Source organism: Patella vulgata, chromosome 7, assembly GCF_932274485.2.
Source record: "Patella vulgata chromosome 7, xgPatVulg1.2, whole genome shotgun sequence".
In the NCBI taxonomy this organism is placed as follows: domain Eukaryota; kingdom Metazoa; phylum Mollusca; class Gastropoda; family Patellidae; genus Patella; species Patella vulgata.
In genome coordinates this window covers 44,785,897-44,804,839 of record NC_065885.2, presented here as the reverse complement: position 1 = coordinate 44,804,839, position 18,943 = coordinate 44,785,897, and the positions used below count along the sequence as shown (strand labels likewise).

The 18,943-nt window shown below is 34.8% G+C and overlaps 1 protein-coding gene across 2 annotated transcripts in view; it reads left to right on the top strand.

Moving 5' to 3' along the window:
* LOC126827959 (cell division cycle protein 123 homolog) overlaps positions 1–18,943 on the top strand; it is a 273,977-nt gene that overhangs the window by 230,765 nt on the left and 24,269 nt on the right. For both annotated transcript variants that reach the window (XM_056102465.1, XM_056102464.1), the window contains 2 exons: positions 14,557–14,679; positions 16,727–16,755. In XM_056102465.1, the coding sequence (XP_055958440.1) occupies positions 14,557–14,679; positions 16,727–16,755 (152 nt within the window). The remainder of the gene's footprint in view (positions 1–14,556; positions 14,680–16,726; positions 16,756–18,943) is intronic.

Here is an 18,943-nt window from a genome sequence, read left to right as displayed (position 1 = left end):
TCAGAAAACACCTTACCTGGTGATTTGAAGCTTTGTACAAAAAGAATAGCTCTTTGGACGTAAGTAACTATCGACCAGTAAGTGTCCTGAGTATTGTCTCAAAATTACTTGAAAAATCTATTTACATTCAATTAGTCATATCTCACTCAAAACAACCTTCTCTATGAGTATCAGTCCGGTTTTCGTGGACGCTACTGTACTGACTCATGTCTGATGCACCTTCTCGACCACTTGAGAGACCAAAATGCAAAAGGTCTTTTTACAGGGATGATAATGCTTGACCTCCAGAAGGCATTTGACACTGTCGATCCTGATGTCTTATGTGAGAAACTAAAACTGATGGACGTTCAGTCCACTGATTGGTTTTGTTCATATCTGTCATTTAGGAAACAAGTAGTCAGTATTGGTGATACATTATCCGAACCTGCTTCCATAACCTGTGGCGTGCCCCAGGGTAGTATCCTGGGACCGTTATTATTTCTGTGCTATGTAAACGATATGGTTATCAGTATCCCCTCAAAATGTAAACTTATTCTATACGCTGATGACAGTACAATATTATTTTCCGATCAGAATCCTGAAGTTGTTTCACAAACACTTGGCTGTGCTCTTGATTCCTGTTCAGAATGGCTCATCGATAATAAACTGTCGCTCCATCTCGGTAAAACCGAGTGTATTCTCTTCGGGCCTAAATGTAAACTAAGAAGTATTAAAGAGTTTACAATAACCTGCAATAACCATACCGTAAAAGCAACAGATAACCTTAAATATTTGGCTCTACGTTTTGACAAATACCTGTCTGTTGAGGACACTGTTAACAGCATTATTAAGAAAGCAAATTCAAGATTAAAATTTCTGTTTCGGTATAATAAATGCCTTAGCAAAAAAAACAAAAATTTACTTTGTTCTGCACTTATTCAGTGCCACTTTGATTATGCCTGCTCAGCCTGGTATTCTGGTGTGAATCAATCACTTAAAAATAAATTACAAGTTGTTCAAAATAAGGTTCTTAGATTTGTGAATGGGCTAGGACGTAGAGATCATGTTTCATATTCTGATTTGAATATACTTAATGTTGTAAACCGAGTTAAACAGTTAAAACTCAAACACGTACATAAGATTTTTCTTAATAATTGTCCATCATACCTTAAATCAAAATTCAAATGTGTTAGAGATACTCATCAATATGGCACAAGATCTAGTTTATTCAATTTTGCGGTTCCAAAATGCTCGGGTAGAGATCAACTCACATCATTTTATTATACCGCCATAAGTGTCTGGAACGATTTACCAAATGATATTAAGTCTTTAGATTCACTTTACAGCTTTAAAGCTGCAGCCAAGAAGTATTTGATGTTAAAACAATGTTAATCTGTGATACTACAAGCTTGATAATCTACTATTAATAAAATTTGTTGATGTATAACATGTAGACATAAATATATTTTATTATTTGTGATACAATGCTGTGGTGGCATGTTTATTAAATTTTGCCTCCCAATGATGACCTGACACGACCTTGGCAACTTTGGACCCCATTGGAAATAAGCAACGGATGTTATATAGGTCAGGCTTTATGGGCTATCCTAAGTAAAGGTCTCTTCATGACACCATACCTATCATATTTCTCTATGTTTGTCTCATTTGGCATCCCACTTTACAATGTAGCACATAGTTCTTATTTTCATATACATATCTGTATTTATTGTTGTCACTTTCCCAGTCGTGCAATGCGACACTAGTTCTTATTATCATACATTAATTTATTGTAAAAAACTGTTTTACCGTGCAATTTATCATTAGACCGTGTGTTTTACGCAGGTCTTTGTATAATTAAAGACAGGTCTTTAGACAGGCGTGTGTGCTCGCTATGATCTACGTTTCTCTTATGTGTCTTTTGTATTGCATACCATATATATAAAGTTGAATTTAATGAAATAAAAATACGGACCTTAATCTATCGTATACGGAAAGGCGAATGTAATGTTGTCATTTATAAATACCCAGCAGTCAGCGCCCAATTTGAATATCCACGGGAATATAGAGAGTAAATCCAGCAAAAACAACAGAAATATATTTCTGCTTTTTACTAAAAAGACTCGCACTCACCATTTGACATTTATTAAATTTATAAAAATGTGCCACGTTGCGTAAATTGTGCATTTTACTTTCAAACTGAAATCTCCATATTGATAAATAATGCGGCACAACCAACCGAACAGTGTTAATTTCCACACAAATGATATATTTAAACTAAAATTACTTCAGCTTTTCACTAAATTTACATCCCATACAATCCAACTATCCTCATTCCAGAACTTGTAATTTATAATAGCCGTTTTTATGCAATTACAGAATTGTCCCGTGATCTAACATATCAAAGAAGCACATACGCCCGATATGACACGTAATCATTTTTTGAGACTTTGTAGATTGGACTTCCTTGTTGTGTTTTCTTCGTGATGCTAATATATAAAACTACAGGTTAAATGATTTCTTCAACTTTATTATTAAGCTGGATTGGCTTCAAAGGTTCCTCGTTCTCAATGAATGATAGCTGCTCGGAATACCTGGGTGAGCTCTGATCAGTATCACTCAACACCCTCTTTTATAACCCCTTAATTTCTGCACGTCCTAGACCGACCTTGACTTTAATTTCAATCCAAAATATGGAATAAACCTCCCCATTTCCCAAGACCAGGGGGGAGAACATTACCTTATTTGGTCTTCCAAACATATGTCATAAACAGATAGAATTTGATGGATATTTTGACAATGGTTAGAATTTTAACAAAATATCACTGTTTTTTTACATATAAACATGTCGTTCGCTTTTATTAGTACGTGGGATTTGACTCTATAGAAAGAGTTAACCAACAATTTTTCAAAGACCCAATATTGTCTTAAGGACCAAAGTCTTATAACTTGTCTTCTATTCTTTCGACTATACCTGGCGTTTATACTGCGTACCATATAGTCAAGCAACTTACAGATAAAGTTGCATTTAATAAAATAAAAATATTGACCTTAATCTATCGCACAAAATGCAACATCGTCATTTATAAATATCGAACAGGTAGACCCCAATTTGAATATCCCGGGGTATATAGCGAATAAGTCAAATTTGCTTTATGTAAATATACATGTACTGTCTTCTTATTCTTACGACTGGAACCTGAAATAACCCAGCCACATCAGAAAGCAATGTCAGGTTTATTTTATAATCATTTTAGACATTGTTTCATTTGATTAAACGCGCAATTTCACATATTGACCTCTGATTGATGGTATGCATTGAAGGCCGAGCCGTTGGCGCCGAAATGAAAAAAAAATCAGCATGGTATTGTATCTGTCCCGTGGATTCAGCGAAGATTTTAAAGTTCCATAAACTTATAATTACTGAACGATGGATCTGCTCCTGATAGAACTAGACGATATAATTACTTGGGATATGATGTGAACATTTAAATAGTTCATCAATAACACCGTCTACATTTCCAATCGTTTTTTAAAATACAATATTAGAGCATTAGTATTCTGTATATACAGTCAAACTGGGGGAAAGTATTGCCATCTTTTTATTATGGTTGATTGATCATTGAGTATTTATTTCAACCAAAATGTGTATTAGAAGTTGCTGTCTGAATTAGGGTTGTTAATTTTGTTTATAGATTTATTGACTGTTTTCGCTAACTTAAAAAATCGTGCAAACTAAAAAATAAGGTAATTTATGGTTAAAACTTTTTATGGCATGTAAATAAAATACATATACAAACATGTATAGTAAAATTTACTGCAACCAGTAACAAACTATCTCTTGATACAGGCGTATCTGTTTTATTGAATAATCTACCATTTAGTTTAAGATGTTGTCTTGATTTTTTTAAGATTATATCACACTTCTACTCGTTGCCACTGGCAACCTTTGATAAAACTGTCCTGTTTATTTTCAATACATGCTTGAAAGTATCCGTGTATCAGAAATATACAGAAGGAGTACTGTTCATTTCTGATACACGGATACTTTTATACTGTTTTAGATACCTATCAAGCAATAAGTAGCGGACGTTTAGTCCGACCCAGATTGCAATTGATATCGATGGCTCTATACAATGCACAAGGATAATGTACATGAAACAACTAGTCAAAATCATAGTAACAAAAGAAACCGGGGGGAACTACATGGCAGTTCAAAAACATATACAATGACATTAAATTAACATAACAACATACTACAAAAATCAATTATTATACATATCAATTGGCATTTATTTCATAATTTGGTTTGATTTATATTAATATGCAAAATATATAAATTAGAATATTGAATAATTATTTTAATTAATTGTGATGATAGAAGGCGCAGTTCTCTTGCTGGACACTTCACAGGCATTGAAAATAAGCAGGATGAAAAAAAATGCCTAGAAAGTCATAAACTTTATTACAAATAAATTTCAACGGAAGAACCATCCGCCGATGCATATTTTCACCAGGAATGACCCACGTTTTGCATTTCCTTTACACTACATTTAATAATATCGCAGTCCTCTACGCCATAGACAAGTTGTTTTGACGATGTGGTCTAAACAAACACGTGATTGTTTTACGCTCAGAATATTATAGCAAGACGCACGTGTAAATACTACTCAGGTCGTCTCTCCACTGCGAAATCATTCTACCATGAAATGTAACGTGAGGCTCAGAAAGGGATAAATAAAAGAGCAGAAAGTATTTGTCACTTTTTGGTTGAAACGACTCGATAATAAATACTATTTTTCACATTTTGCTTCACAATACTCGATAGAAATGTGATGTAAGTAACTTATTAGCACCTTTCCTCGGTGTATTGGTGAATATCAGGACAGTTTTGGTCGGGAGCCGCCATGGCTGGGCCCCTCGACCAAAACTGTTCTGATATTCACCGATACACCTTGGAAAGTGTGCTAATAACTATTACTTAAATTGTCAGTTTGTAAAGTGTCCCTAAGTAAGTTACATGGAAGAGCTTCACAATACTCGATAGAAATGTGATGTAAGTAACTTATTAGCACCTTTCCTCGGTGTATTGGTGAATATCAGGACAGTTTTGGTCGGGAGCCGCCTCGGCTGGGCCCCTCGACCAAAACTGTTCTGATATTCACCGATACACCTTGGAAAGTGTGCTAATAACTATTACTTAAATTGTCAGTTTGTAAAGTGTCCCTAAGTAAGTTACATGGAAGAGCGCACTATAATATATAGTAACAAAATTTCGATTTATAGTATTAATATTACTTCGTCCCCTTTATTTGCAAAACATCTCTCCGATGATAATAAGAATTTGAATTACTTCTCCGTACGAGTTGGAAACGTAATTGTTTAATCAAATATAAAATTACAATGCTCTTTGTTTCAAAGCTGCGTTCGTTGGGGGGGGGGGCACGATGGCTAAGTGGGTAAGACGCTGGCTCGCTTCGCTAGTCTGGAGGTCGGGTGTTCGATCCCTGCATTGGCCGGGAAAGTTCATCCAGATATTCCTGCGTGATTCCCCCATGTCAGTGATGCAGAGAGAGAGAGAAATGAGGTTTAACGTCCACTCAACACAAACAGGGTCATTTCGGGACCAACACATGGTTTAATTTTATTTCAATAATTCGTTGGCGCGTGGGGGTCTTAAGCAGTGGGAGGAAACAGGAGGACCCGGAGAAAACCCACGAGGCTGGACAGGCAACCCTACTCCTTGTCACGTACAACCGGAGATTCAAAACCACGCCACTTGACTCAATGACAAGCCTTATGATACAGCACGCACGTGCTAACCATTCGGTCATCCAACCCACCGGGTCAGTGATGCAGGACGGAGGATCTTACAAGGACAGCCGTCAATTCTATTTATACATGTAAAGGCATGCACGAGCTTATTTGCACGTATTGGAAAACTGTTCGGTTGCTTTATTTGAGAAGATACTAATATTAAACTATAAGATTTGTCAAATTGATCATATCGCCTACCCTGTTTGTGTATTGTACGTTTTAATAATAGCTAGCAAATAATTTATGATATTTGAATACTTTCTGAAAGAACATAATTATAGCTCGTTATAGTCGTTCGGATGGGAAGAAAAACCGAGGTCCCGTGTACACATTGGCGTGCACATAAAAGATCCCTTAGCAGTTGGTATTCGATATAATAATAGGCCATAGTGCCGCTGTCCAGGCAAAATTTCCCTCATAGCACACTGTATGGCGTATGCCCGTCTTCATTAGCCCAGTTCGGAGCAGAACAGTAGGAAGTTAAACCCCATTTCATTTCAAAGGTGCGTTGGGCTGTTCATCTAATTAATGTGATTTATATTTGATATCTGGGATTGATATCCGACTATCATAAAAAAAATGGCCTATTAAAAACTAACATCTAATAACGAGCTATATGTTCTTTAAGTATTCAGATATCATAAATTATTTGCTAGCCATTATAAAATCGTACAATACACAAACTGGGTAAGCGATATGATCAACCTTCCCGAAGAGCTACCAATTTGTCAGAATTTTCAAAGAAAAAATTGACAAATTTTATAGTGTAATATCAGTATCTTCTCAAATAAAGCAACCGAACAGTTGTCCCATCCGTGCTCGCCTTTACATGTGATAGAATTGTTACATTGATCAAGGAGCTGTTATTGCTCTGCACGGACTATGCGTGAAACAGTTAGACGTGAAGTCTGAAATGGTTGGGTTGACATTTGAATGGTACAAATTTAAAGACACAAATAATAACTTGTCAGAAGACGAGAATAATTATATTTACGAGAATAATTATCTTTACGAGAATAAGTATATTTACGAGAATCAGTATATTTACATACGGCAAATTTTGCTTATTCGCTATACACGGGGATATTTAAAGGACAATATTGGTGCCAGTCATTATCACATATGTGATAAAGCTGGTTAAACACATTCCAAATATAATTTTTACACAGAGATCATTGCTTTGATAGCTGAGTAATACAGTTTTCCAGAATCGGAAGTGACGAACGCCAAAGGAAAACACGAGCCATCTCCCTATATAACTGACTGATGTGACGAGTGATAACGGATATACTGGCGAATTTCTGCTCACTAATAATTCATTCGAAGTTGTTGTATGAGATTGTGAGAGGATATCTGACAATTCATAAAAAGAATTGACTGCCACTAGATAAGTGAACACGAAAGAAAAACAGAACTAGAACTGCGATGCAGTAATGACGGTTTCACTGGTGCCACGTTACCCTAAACATGTCACTTCCGGTACCAATGAAACCATTAAACAAGTTTCCACATAAGCATTGCACACTTCAAATAAAATGGACGCCGTATCAACCAAATCCAGCAATATCAATTCATTTGATACATTTGTTACATGTAAGTGTACAGTACTTCCGGTGATAATGAAAATGTTCATTTAGTTTTATGAAATCAGAAATGGCATAAGGCATCACATGGTGAAAATTTTATGTAAATCGAATAATAATTGCCACTTTTATAGACCAAAAACCTTGAAAAGTGACATGTAGAAATCGTCTATTTCTCTGCAACCGTACAAGTTAGAAACCATTTTCTGGTATCTGTATGATCGTATGGGTTCAATCTTTTTGCTGATTGGAATCAAATATCATAATTTTAAAAACATTACAAATCAGACTCAATTGAATAAAATATCTGTTTTGAAGGCTAAAAATACAGTTTTTGCCAAAATGACATTACTTTCGGTGATAAAGAAAATCTTAAATTACTTGTATGAAATCGTAAATGGCATTAGGTATCACACAGTGAAAATGTCATGAATATCGAATAATAATTGACACCTTTATGGACAAAAAACCTTGAAAAGTGACCTGTTGAAAATTGCCTATTTCTCCGCAACTGAACAAGTTAGAAACCATTTTGTGATATCTATATGATCGTATGGGTTCATTCTTTTAGTTGATTAGTATCAAATATCAAAATCTTAAACAAACAACAAATACGACTCATTTGAATAGATTATTTGTTTCAAAGCTATAAATACAGTTTTTGTCCAAATTTCGTCATTTCCGGTGACATTGAAAATGTTAAATTGAGTTGAACTAGTCACAATTGACATTATGCATCAAATGGTTTCACTTTTATGAAAATCCAAAAATAATTGACTCTTTTACAGGCACAATAGCGTAAAGAGTGGCTCATGCAAAATTGACCATTTCTCGGCAACTGCGCATATTACAAATTAATTTTCACATACATTCTCTCCGTATAGATTATTGCTACGAGTTTATGAAAGTTACGAAGTAATATTTCAAAATATGAAAACGCTGGATGGGTTGTAAATAGCTTAATTTTACACCTATTTTCACCTTTTAATCGAAATAGCCCGAAAACGGAATCGAAATTAAAAAAACTGGGCCCAACATTTTGTGCACCTTTAAAGGGCGCACCCTTTCAGTTATACCAGATTTGAAAAAAATAATATTTGCTTTCAAAAAGTGGTACCTAACTGTCAAAATTGTAGCTTTTGGTAAAATTACGCCACTTCCGGTGCCGACAGATAACTCTATCGGTAACAAAAAAAATGGCAATTGAGACAACAGAGCATATGAACTTTGTTTTATACAAATCGAACAATAAATAATTAATCTAGGACTGAAAAACTGAATCAGCCAATGGCGGCCAAGAAAAATTACTGAGACAAACAAAAATCAGATTTTTGCTCAAGTCAGATGACTTGTTAATTTTGTGTAAAACACGACTAAAAAATATTCATAAATAAAAAAGTTTTTTGTAAAAATTTAAATTTTCGAAATTTGGCGCCTAATATCTGCGAAGATTTGCTGAAAATCAAAAATCAAAAGTAGCTTAGCTATGTGCCCTGTCTCTGGCTATGCCAAAATGTATCGTAAGTTAAAATCCAATGATTATTTTTAAAATTACTGCAATATTTCTAAAAACGATAGCATCGGTGATTTCGGACATTTTGCATTGTCACAGAACATTCAAAATAGCTTTATCCTCTAAGTCACACCCACTTTTCCAGTAAAACCAAAGAAATCGTAACGATCCGACAAGCAGTTGCTGAGATCTAATCAAAAATAAATTGGAATAATAATAATAACTAGACCTGCAAGCAGCACTGAACCGGCTTTCAGGAATCAGACAGGAAGTTTGTCATACAATAGCCCATTCATCGAGCTACCAAACGATACTTTAGATGTTTTGATGCGGTCACACCCGACGGTGAAATCACGATTTTTGCAAGAGCACCGATTTTTACTGGGGGTTTTTAAATATCGAATATTTTTTCGACTACTTCTGGTTTACGGATCATTGTCGGGATAGATTTAACAAGTTGTATGGGAACTTAACTACCTGTACCAGAAGTTTCAGAAAGATCCATTGGACAGTTTTTAAAAGAAAGGAAAATTAGAAGATATTTAACAATATTTAGCAAATAATTGGTAATCTGATGCAAATATTGTCGTCTCCCATGTCCGTCCGTCTGTCCACAATTGTTTGTGAACAGTCTACAGGTCACAATTTTTATCCGATTTCAATAAAACTTAAAATATAGGTTTATCACCCAAAGATCTCGGTTCCTTTCGATATTGGCATGTATCGGACTGTAACTTCATGGATTATGACCCCTGATTGTACATGATCACGTTTTTAGCTTGTGAACACTGTAGAGGTCACAATTTTTATCCGATTTGGTTTAAACTTGAAATGTATGCCTATAACCAAAAGATCTCGGTTCCTTTCGATATTCGCGCATAATTCGTGACTTCCTGAATTATGGCCCTTGATTGTAAGAAAAATTGCGTTTTTAGCTTGTGGACCCTATAGAGGTCATAATTTTTATCAGATTTAAAAAAAACGTATTATTATATCATCATTACACCCTAAGGATTTTCTTTATAATCAGCCCAAAACTGACAGACAAAATGGCCGCCATCGGTTCTCAAATAGTAAAAATGTGGTAGATCAAGGTTGTGGACCCTGTAGAGGTCACAATTTTTATCCGATTTTGTTGAGACTTGGAATGTAAGTTTATAACCCAAAGATCGTGGTTCCTATCGATATTTGCACATATCGGACCGTAACTTCCTGAATTATGGCCCCTGATTGTACTAAAAATTGCGTTTTTAGCTTGTGGACCCTATAGAGGTCATAATTTTTATCCAATTTAAAAAAACGTATTATTATCTTACTGTTACACCCTAAGGACGGCTGAGTTCGAATTTCGTGAAAATCTGCCCAAAACTGACAGACAAAATGGCCGCCCCTCGTTCTCAAATACCGTAAAAATATGGTATATCAAGGTTGTGGACCCTATAGAGGTCACAATTTTTATCCGATTTCGTTGAAACTTGAAATGTAAGTTTATAAGCCAAAGATCTTGGTTCCTTTCGATATTCGCGCATATCGGAACGTAACTTCCTGAATTATGGCCCCTGATTGTACGAAAAATTGCGATTTTAGCTTGTGGACCCAATCAAGGTCATAAATTTTATCCGATTTTGAAAAACTTATTATTATATCACTGTTAGACCCTAAGGATGACTGAGTTCGAATTTCGTGAAAATTGGCCCAAAAGTGACAGACAAAATGGCCGCCCTTCGTTCTCAAATAGCGTAAAAATGTGGTATATCAAGGTTTTGGACCCTATCGAGGTCACAATTTTTATCCGATTTTGATGAAACTTGAAATGTAAGTTTATAACCCAAAGATCTTGGTTCCTTTCGATATTCACACATATCGGATAATAACTTCCTGAATTATGGCTTATTCTCTATCCATCTCTCGAAAATGTGGGCGTATCCTGCCTGGCAGCCCCTGATAGTTTTAATGCTCATTTTGTTAATGTTGCAAAGTCCATTATACCTAGTCCATCAAATCATTTAGATCGTTTTACCTCTAATGTGATATCTACATTTGTATCTAATCATCTTGAAAACAATACCTTGTGTCATCTTCCCTACATATCAAAATGTGATGTATTCCAATATCTTCATTCTCTTGATACTTCCAAATCAATAGGATTAGATCAAGTTGGTCCTCATTTTCTTAAACTTGGTGCTCCAATTCTTTGTGATTCATTGACATTTATTTATAATCTTTGTATAGATAAGAATATTTTTCTGTCTTTTTTTAAACAGGCTAAAGTTCTTCCATTATATAAATCAGGTACAAAATCCCAGCCCAATAATTATCGCCCCATATCTATACTTCAAACTATTTCTAAACCCTTGGAAAAGCATATTTGTAAACACATTAATAACTTTCTCCTGGATCACGATTTACTTTATTCTCATCAGTCTGGTTTTAGGTCCAAATTTTCTTGTCATACTGCCCTTACAAATATTGCAGAAAATGTTTATTCTGCCATTAATAAAGGTCAATACACTGGTTTAGTATTCTTTGATTTCCGTAAAGCCTTTGATATGGTCAATCACTCCCTGTTACTTGAGAAACTAAAATTATACCAAATTTCTACCAAATTATGCACATTATTAGAATCGTACTTATCTAAGCGTTATCAATGCACTCAAATTGGTGTTCCTCAAGGCTCCATTCTTGGACCACTACTATTTAATCTGTTTATTAATGACCTTCCTCTAAATTTGACAGCTCAATGTGATCTTTTTGCTGATGATACCATTGTATATTCTTCTTCTACCAATTTTGATTCTCTTAACTCTACACTTCAGTCAGAAACTGTCAAAATCATACAATAGTGCAACTCCAATGACATGATCATCAATGAATCTAAAACTAAATGTATGATTATTGCTTCAAAACCTAAAATAAATTCCTTATCTACACATTTGTCCATTTCTATTAATTCTACCTTCACTGAACACGTTTCTGACTTTAAACTCTTAGGAGTATATTTTGACTCTAATCTTTTTTGGGACACTCATGTAAACCATTTATGTACTATTTTAAAACAGAAAAACTTTCAACTTAGGAAAATCAAATCATAACTTCCAACTGATGTATTAAAATTATTTTATAACGCTCACTTTCAATCACATCTTGACTACTGCTCTACCATTTGGGACTCCTGTCAAATTTCTTCTCTTAATAAACTTAAAATTATCCTAAAATTATCATTTAAAATTATATTCAACAAACCTATTATTAAATATAATTCTTCTGATTCTTCATATTCCATTCTTTCAAAATCTTTAAAACTGCCTACCATTCAACAACGTCATTTAATGAATAAATATATATTTCTGTTCAAAATATTAAACTATAAAAGTCCAAATTACTTGTGTTCCTTATTTCAATTTAAAAATACTCCTTACAACTCTATAAATCTTAAATTACAAATTCCACATCCAAATTGTACTAAATTTAAACATAGTCTTAGTTATAATGGACCAGTTTTATGGAATTCACTTCCAAATAATTTAAACTCATGTTCTCTCAACTTTTAAAAAATCACTGCATAATTATATCCAAAATGTTATATAACTATTCTGTATATTTAAATTTAAACCATTATCGTTTTCTGCATTTGATGTTATTTGGAATGTAAAGAATAGATTTTCATTATTCAGTTTCCTTGTATGTATAATATATGTGTATGTTTGTTTTGTCTATTGTCATTTAAGGGCAGAATTGTAAACAGGCGGCAAAGCCTAATTTTTCACCCTTTTGAAAATAAAGAACTTATTATTATTATTATTATTATTGTTATCCGATTTTGTTGAAACTTGAAATGTAAGTTTATAACACAAAGATCTCGGTTCCTTTCGATATTTGCACATATTATGACCCTTGATTGTAGGAAAAATGACTTTCTTCTTAGCTTGTTCTCTATCCATCTCTGGAAAATGTGGGCGTATCCTGCCTGGCAGCCGCTGGTTATCCGATTTTGTTGAAACTTGAAATATAAGTTTATAACCCACAGATCATGGTTCCTTTTGATATTCGCGCATATCAGACTGTAACTTCCTGAATTATGCCCCCTGATTGTACGAAAAATCGAGTTTTTATCTTGTGGACCGTATAGAGGTCATAATTTTTATACGCCCACATTTTCACGTGGACGTATTATGCCGTCGCCCCTGTCCGTCCGTCCACAATTTGTTTGTGGACACTCTAGAGGTCACAATTCTTTTCTGATTTTGACGAAACTTGAAATATAGGTTTATCTCCAAAAGATCTCGGCTGCTTTCGATATTGGCATGTATCGGATCAAAACTTCATGGATTATGGCCCCTGTTTGTACGAAAAATCACGTTTTTAGCTTGTGGACCATATAAAGGTCACAATTTTTATCCGATTTTGTTGAAACTTGAAATATAAGTTTATAACCCAAAGATCTCGGTTCCTTTCGATATTCGCGCATATTGGACCGTAACTTCCTGAATTATGGCCCCTGATTGTACGAAAAATCACGTTTTTAGCTTGTGGACCCTATAGAGGTCATAATTTTTATCAGATTTAAAAAAACGTATTATTATATCACCGTTACAAACAAAATGACCGCCGTTCGTTCTCAAATAGCATAAAAATACGGTATATCAAGGTTGTGGACCTTATAGAGGTCACAATTTTTATCCAATTTTGTTTTAACTTGAAATGTAAGTTTATAACCCAAAGATCTTGGTTCCTTTCGATATTCGTGCATATCGGACTGTAACTTCTTGAATTATGGCCCCTGATTGTACGAAAAATCGTGTTTTTAGCTTGTGGACTCTATAGAGGTCATAGTTTTTATCCGATTTAAAAAAACGTATTATTATATCACCCAAAGATCTCGGTTCCTTTCGATATTTGCGCATATCAGACCGTAACTTCCTGAATTATGGCCCCTGATTGTACGAAAAATAGCGTTTTTAGCTTGTGGACCCTATAGAGGTCATAATTTTTATCCGATTTAAAAAAACCGTATTATTATATCACTGTTACACCCTAAGGACAGTTGAGTTCGAATTTCGTGAAAATCGGCCAAAAATTGACAGACAAAATTGCCGTCGTTCATTCTCAAATAGCGTAAAAATATAGTATATCAAGTTTGTGGACCCTATAGAGGTCACAATTTTTATCCGATTTTATTGAAACTTGAAATTTAAGTTTATAAAACAAAGATCTCAGTTCCTTTCAATATTCGCATATCGAATTGTAATTTCCTGAATTATGGCCCTTGATTGTAGGAAAAATGACTTTCTTGTTAGCTTGTTCTCTATCCATCTCTCGAAAATGTGGGCGTATCCTGCCTGGCAGCCGCTGGTTTATTACGTATGAATTTGAATATTTTGGTCTGAAACAACCTGCTTAAATAACGATAAGAGTAATGCCCCTTTATTTTCAGGAAAAAATTTGAAATCCCATCATTGTGCTGTGGTCATATGTTTTGTTGATTGGCAACCTATCTTCAAGATATGTTGAAAAATAATAAATAAAGTCCATGAATTTTTAGATAGCAACTTTGTCTGTGTGAACTCCATTTAATGACAAGCTGTGAAAATTTGTTGTCATGGAGCGTTGATAACATATCTTATTATATGATACATATACATGTAGTATATTGTAATTATTTTTCAGCAATAAGTCAAAGACATCATACTCAATTTTATGAGTTCATTGGAAAAGAATGTAAAGAAATTGTTACAGATATAATGTTTTTTTATGAAGAAAATATTAAAGGAAAATTTCTGGATGAAAGTTGTAAGTGTCAGGCCTTGTTATATTAATGAAACAACAATAAATATTGTAGTCCCTCCTGTCCGGACGTCCACAACTTGTTTGTGGACACTCTACAGGTCACGATTTTTATCTGATTTTCACAAAGCTTGGAAAGTTGGTCTATCTCCCACAAATCTCGGTTCTTTTCAAAACTGGCATGTATCGGACCATAACTTCATGGATTATGGCCCCAGATTATACGAAAAATCGTGTTTTTAGCTTGTGGACACTCTAGAGGTCACAATTTTTATCTAATTTTGATGAAACTTGAAATGTATGTTTATAACTCAAAGATTTTGGTTCCTTTTGATATTCATGCATATCGGACCGTAACTTCCTGGATTATGGGCCCTGATTGTACGAAAAATCGCGTTTTTATACGCCCACATTTTCATGGGCACGTATATTATTGTTGCCCTTGTTCGTTTACATTTTGTTTGTGGACACTCTACAGGTCACAAATTTTATCTGATTTTAATGAAACTTGAAATGTATGGTTATAACCCAAAGAATTTGATTTCTTCTGATATTCGTGCATATCGGACCGTAACTTCCTGGGTTGAGGGCCCAGATTGTACGAAAAATCACGTTTTTGGCTGTCGATAATCTTTTATCTTGTGGACCCGCCAGAAATCACAACTTCTATTCAATTTTAAAAATACGTTTAAATACGTTTGAATTTCGTAAAAATCTGACCTAAACTGCTGGACAAAATGGCCGCTCCTTGTACGCAAATAGTGTAAAAGTATGTAATACCAAAGCTGTGGACACTCTTGCTTCCTTTCGATATTTGCGCATATCGGACCGTAAGTTCCTGAATTATGGCCCCTGATTGTACGAAAAATCGTGAAAATCGGCCCTAAACTGACAGACAAAATGGCCGCCCTTCGTTCTCAAATAGCGTAAAAATATGGTATACCATGGTTGTGGAACCTCTAGAGGTCACAATTTTAATCCGATTTTGTTGAAACTTGGATATATAAGTTGATAACCCAAAGATCTTGGTTCCTGTTGATATTCGTGCATATCGGACCGTAACTTCCTGAATTATGGCCCCTGATTGTACGAAAAATCGTGTTTTTAGCTTGTGGACCCTATAGAGGTCATAATTTTTATCCGATTTAAAAAAACATATTTTTATATCACCGTTACACCCTAAGGACGGCTGAGTTCGAATTTCGTGAAAGTCGGCCCAAAATTGACAGACAAAATGGCAGCCGTTCGTTCTCAAATAGCGTAAAAATATGGTATATCAAGGTTGTGGACCCTAAAGAGGTCACAATTTTTATCCGATTTTGTTGAAACTTGATATGTAAGTTTATAACCCAAAGAACCCGGTTCCTGTCGATATTTACGCATATCGGACCGTAACTTTATCCACCTCTCGAAAATGTGGGCGTATCCTGCCTGGCAGCCGCTGGTTATCCAATTTTTATCCAATTTTAAAAAACATTGAAATGTATCACCGTTACACCCTTATGACGGTTGATCGGAAAATCGGATTGAAACTGTCCGACAAAATGGCTGCTCCTTGTACGCAAATTGTGTACAAGTATGTAATACAAAGGCTGCAGTGGACCCTCTAGATGTTACAATTTTTGTCCGATATTGATGAAACTTAAAATATGTCTTTATATGCCAAAGATCTCGGTCTTTTTTGATATTCGTGCATTTCAGACCATAACTTGTTGAATTATGACTCCTGATTGTACGAAAAATCACATTTTTTTTAGCTTTTTCTCTATCCACCTCTTGCAAAATGTGGGCATATCTTGCCTTGCAACGGCTGGTTTAACTGAAATAGGGGGAAAAATCTGACAAATTTTTAATTGAAATACAGAGAAAAAAATCTGAAAACCTTTTAATTTTCTTTGATGATTGATAAATTCAGTTTACAAACGCACATTTGTTTGTCCCATGACTTCAGTAGCCCAGTTGGGGCAGAAAAGTAGGGCCTCAAACCCCATTTCATTTCATTTGTAATAGATATGAAATACATGTATAGTAATATCTTGTTTCTGTTTTTCAGTTGTATTTGATGTTTACAGAAAAGAAAAGGTATGTTTATCATAACAATGATTGAATTTAACCAATTCTTTGTGAAATGAAGAAAAAATGAAAGTTCTCAAAAAAGATGAATTCTCATATCTGCCAATATTAATAGGGACGTTTTTTCAAATGTACAGTCTGTCTTGTATTCCTTACAAATTGTTCAATAGGTATTTTTTAGAGGTTTTTTTTTTTTTTTGATTTCATTACAAAACTCGATTTGAGCAAAAATATTCAAAGGAAAGTAATTATCTGCAATTGAGAATTTTATGCTGTATAAAAGGCTAGCTGTAAGACGACGCTAGTTGTTTTTTCAAAATACAATTAAAATCATTTGTAGTTGTTCAATAATTAATATGCTAAATTTGTGATCAACTGACAAATTAAAAACTTTTTCCAAGAATGGGGCAAAGAACTCTAAAGAATTAAGGCATCAAATTACACTAATTCAATAAACAAAAACATTTATAAATTCCGCCACCCCCACCCCAACCTCACCATACTTGACGTGAGCCATGCTACTAATTTTCATATGGTCACGTTTTAGTTGGGGCGTATTAAGTTGTCACCCATGTCCTACTGTCTGCCCATTTGTATTTGTCAACAATTGGCTTGTTAATGCGATAGCGATACAGGATACAGTTTTTAGCAATTTTTTTTTTCAAATTTGGTGTGAAGCATTGGGGACATTGAAGGACCAACCCTTTCAATTTCAGGGTTACCCCTCTTTTCTGAAAACCTTTCTTAATGCGATAGAGGCTACAGTTTTTATATGCCCACATTGAGGCTAAAGGTGAAGCATCCTATTGTTTTTCAACAATTTTCGATAATTACTCCCAGAGTTATGGCCCTTGATCACTTTGAAAAATCTTGTGGTCCCTCTAGAGGGTAAAGTTACTTTAAATTTATACACAGTGTTTAGGATCATGAGACAAGACCTATTGATTTTCAACAATCTCCAATAATTACTTCCAGAGTTATGGCCCTTGATCACTTTGAAAAATCTTGTGGGCACTCTTCAGGGTAAAGTTACTATCCGAAAAACTTTAAATTTATACACAGTGTTTAGGATCATGAGACTAAACCTGTTGATTTTCAACAATCTCCGATAAATACTTCCAGAGTTATGGCCCTTGATCACTTGAGAAATCTTGTGGATGCGCTAGAAGCTAAAGTTGATATAAATTTATACACAGTGTTTAAGGTCATGAGACAAACAATCAAAACCAATTCTAATGATTTCCTATAATTACAGATACTTGTAATCAGATTTTAGTGTGTTTTAAATGTTTCCATTACTGACAAAAAAAAAATATGCAACAACCATTGTTGACTGCCCAGACGACTAAGCTGCTGTGGGCGTATGTTTCGTTGCTTTGCGACCTATCTTTCAAGGATGAAATGCCCTCATGAAACGATGAACTCTGTCAATATTCAGCGTTCTGCAACCTCTACCCTAGTTACCCTTACTTTTCCAAAAACCTTGTTAACGCGATGAAATGAAATGGGGTTTATCTTCATACTGTTCTGTTAATGCGATAAAGGCCAGGGGGCAACTGTAAAAAAAAAAGCAAACAGCAACTGGGGGGTGGGGGGGGGGGGTCTGCCAGCCGAAAAAAGTGCAAGAAAAAGTGCATTACCGGGAAAGAAAATTGGGTGGTCTAACTGAGTTCTGCAAGAAAAAAAGCATTTCCGGGTAAGAAAATTGGGTGGTCTAACAGAGTTCTGAAAGAAATAAAGCATTTCCGGGTAAGAAAATTGGGTGGTCTAACTGAGTTCTGAAAGAAAAAAAGCATTTCCGGGTAAGAAAATTGGGTGGTCTAACAGAGTTCTGAAAGAAAAAAAGCATTTCTGGGTAAGAAAATTGGCTCACTCTTGATAGAAGCTATCACTACTGTAAATCAATTTTGACGTAAGAAAACGTTGTGACGTGCTGCCGTTTTTACCGAGGTGTGTCGAATTAGTGGTCGAATCCAAGCGAAGATAAATTCAATTTTAAAATGCTTGAGTCTTGGGTCGCTGGTAAATAAATTATGAAAGAAAATGCTATTCGAATATTTCAAATAAAATATTTTTAACGTTTGAAGATTTTTAAAAAGATTAGTAAATTAGCCTTAGTGTGGCCTTTTTGACCGGTAGTGCCAGTCGTGAATGAAATAGTTACGGCCTGTTAACCGAGACTACACAGGGATAACTC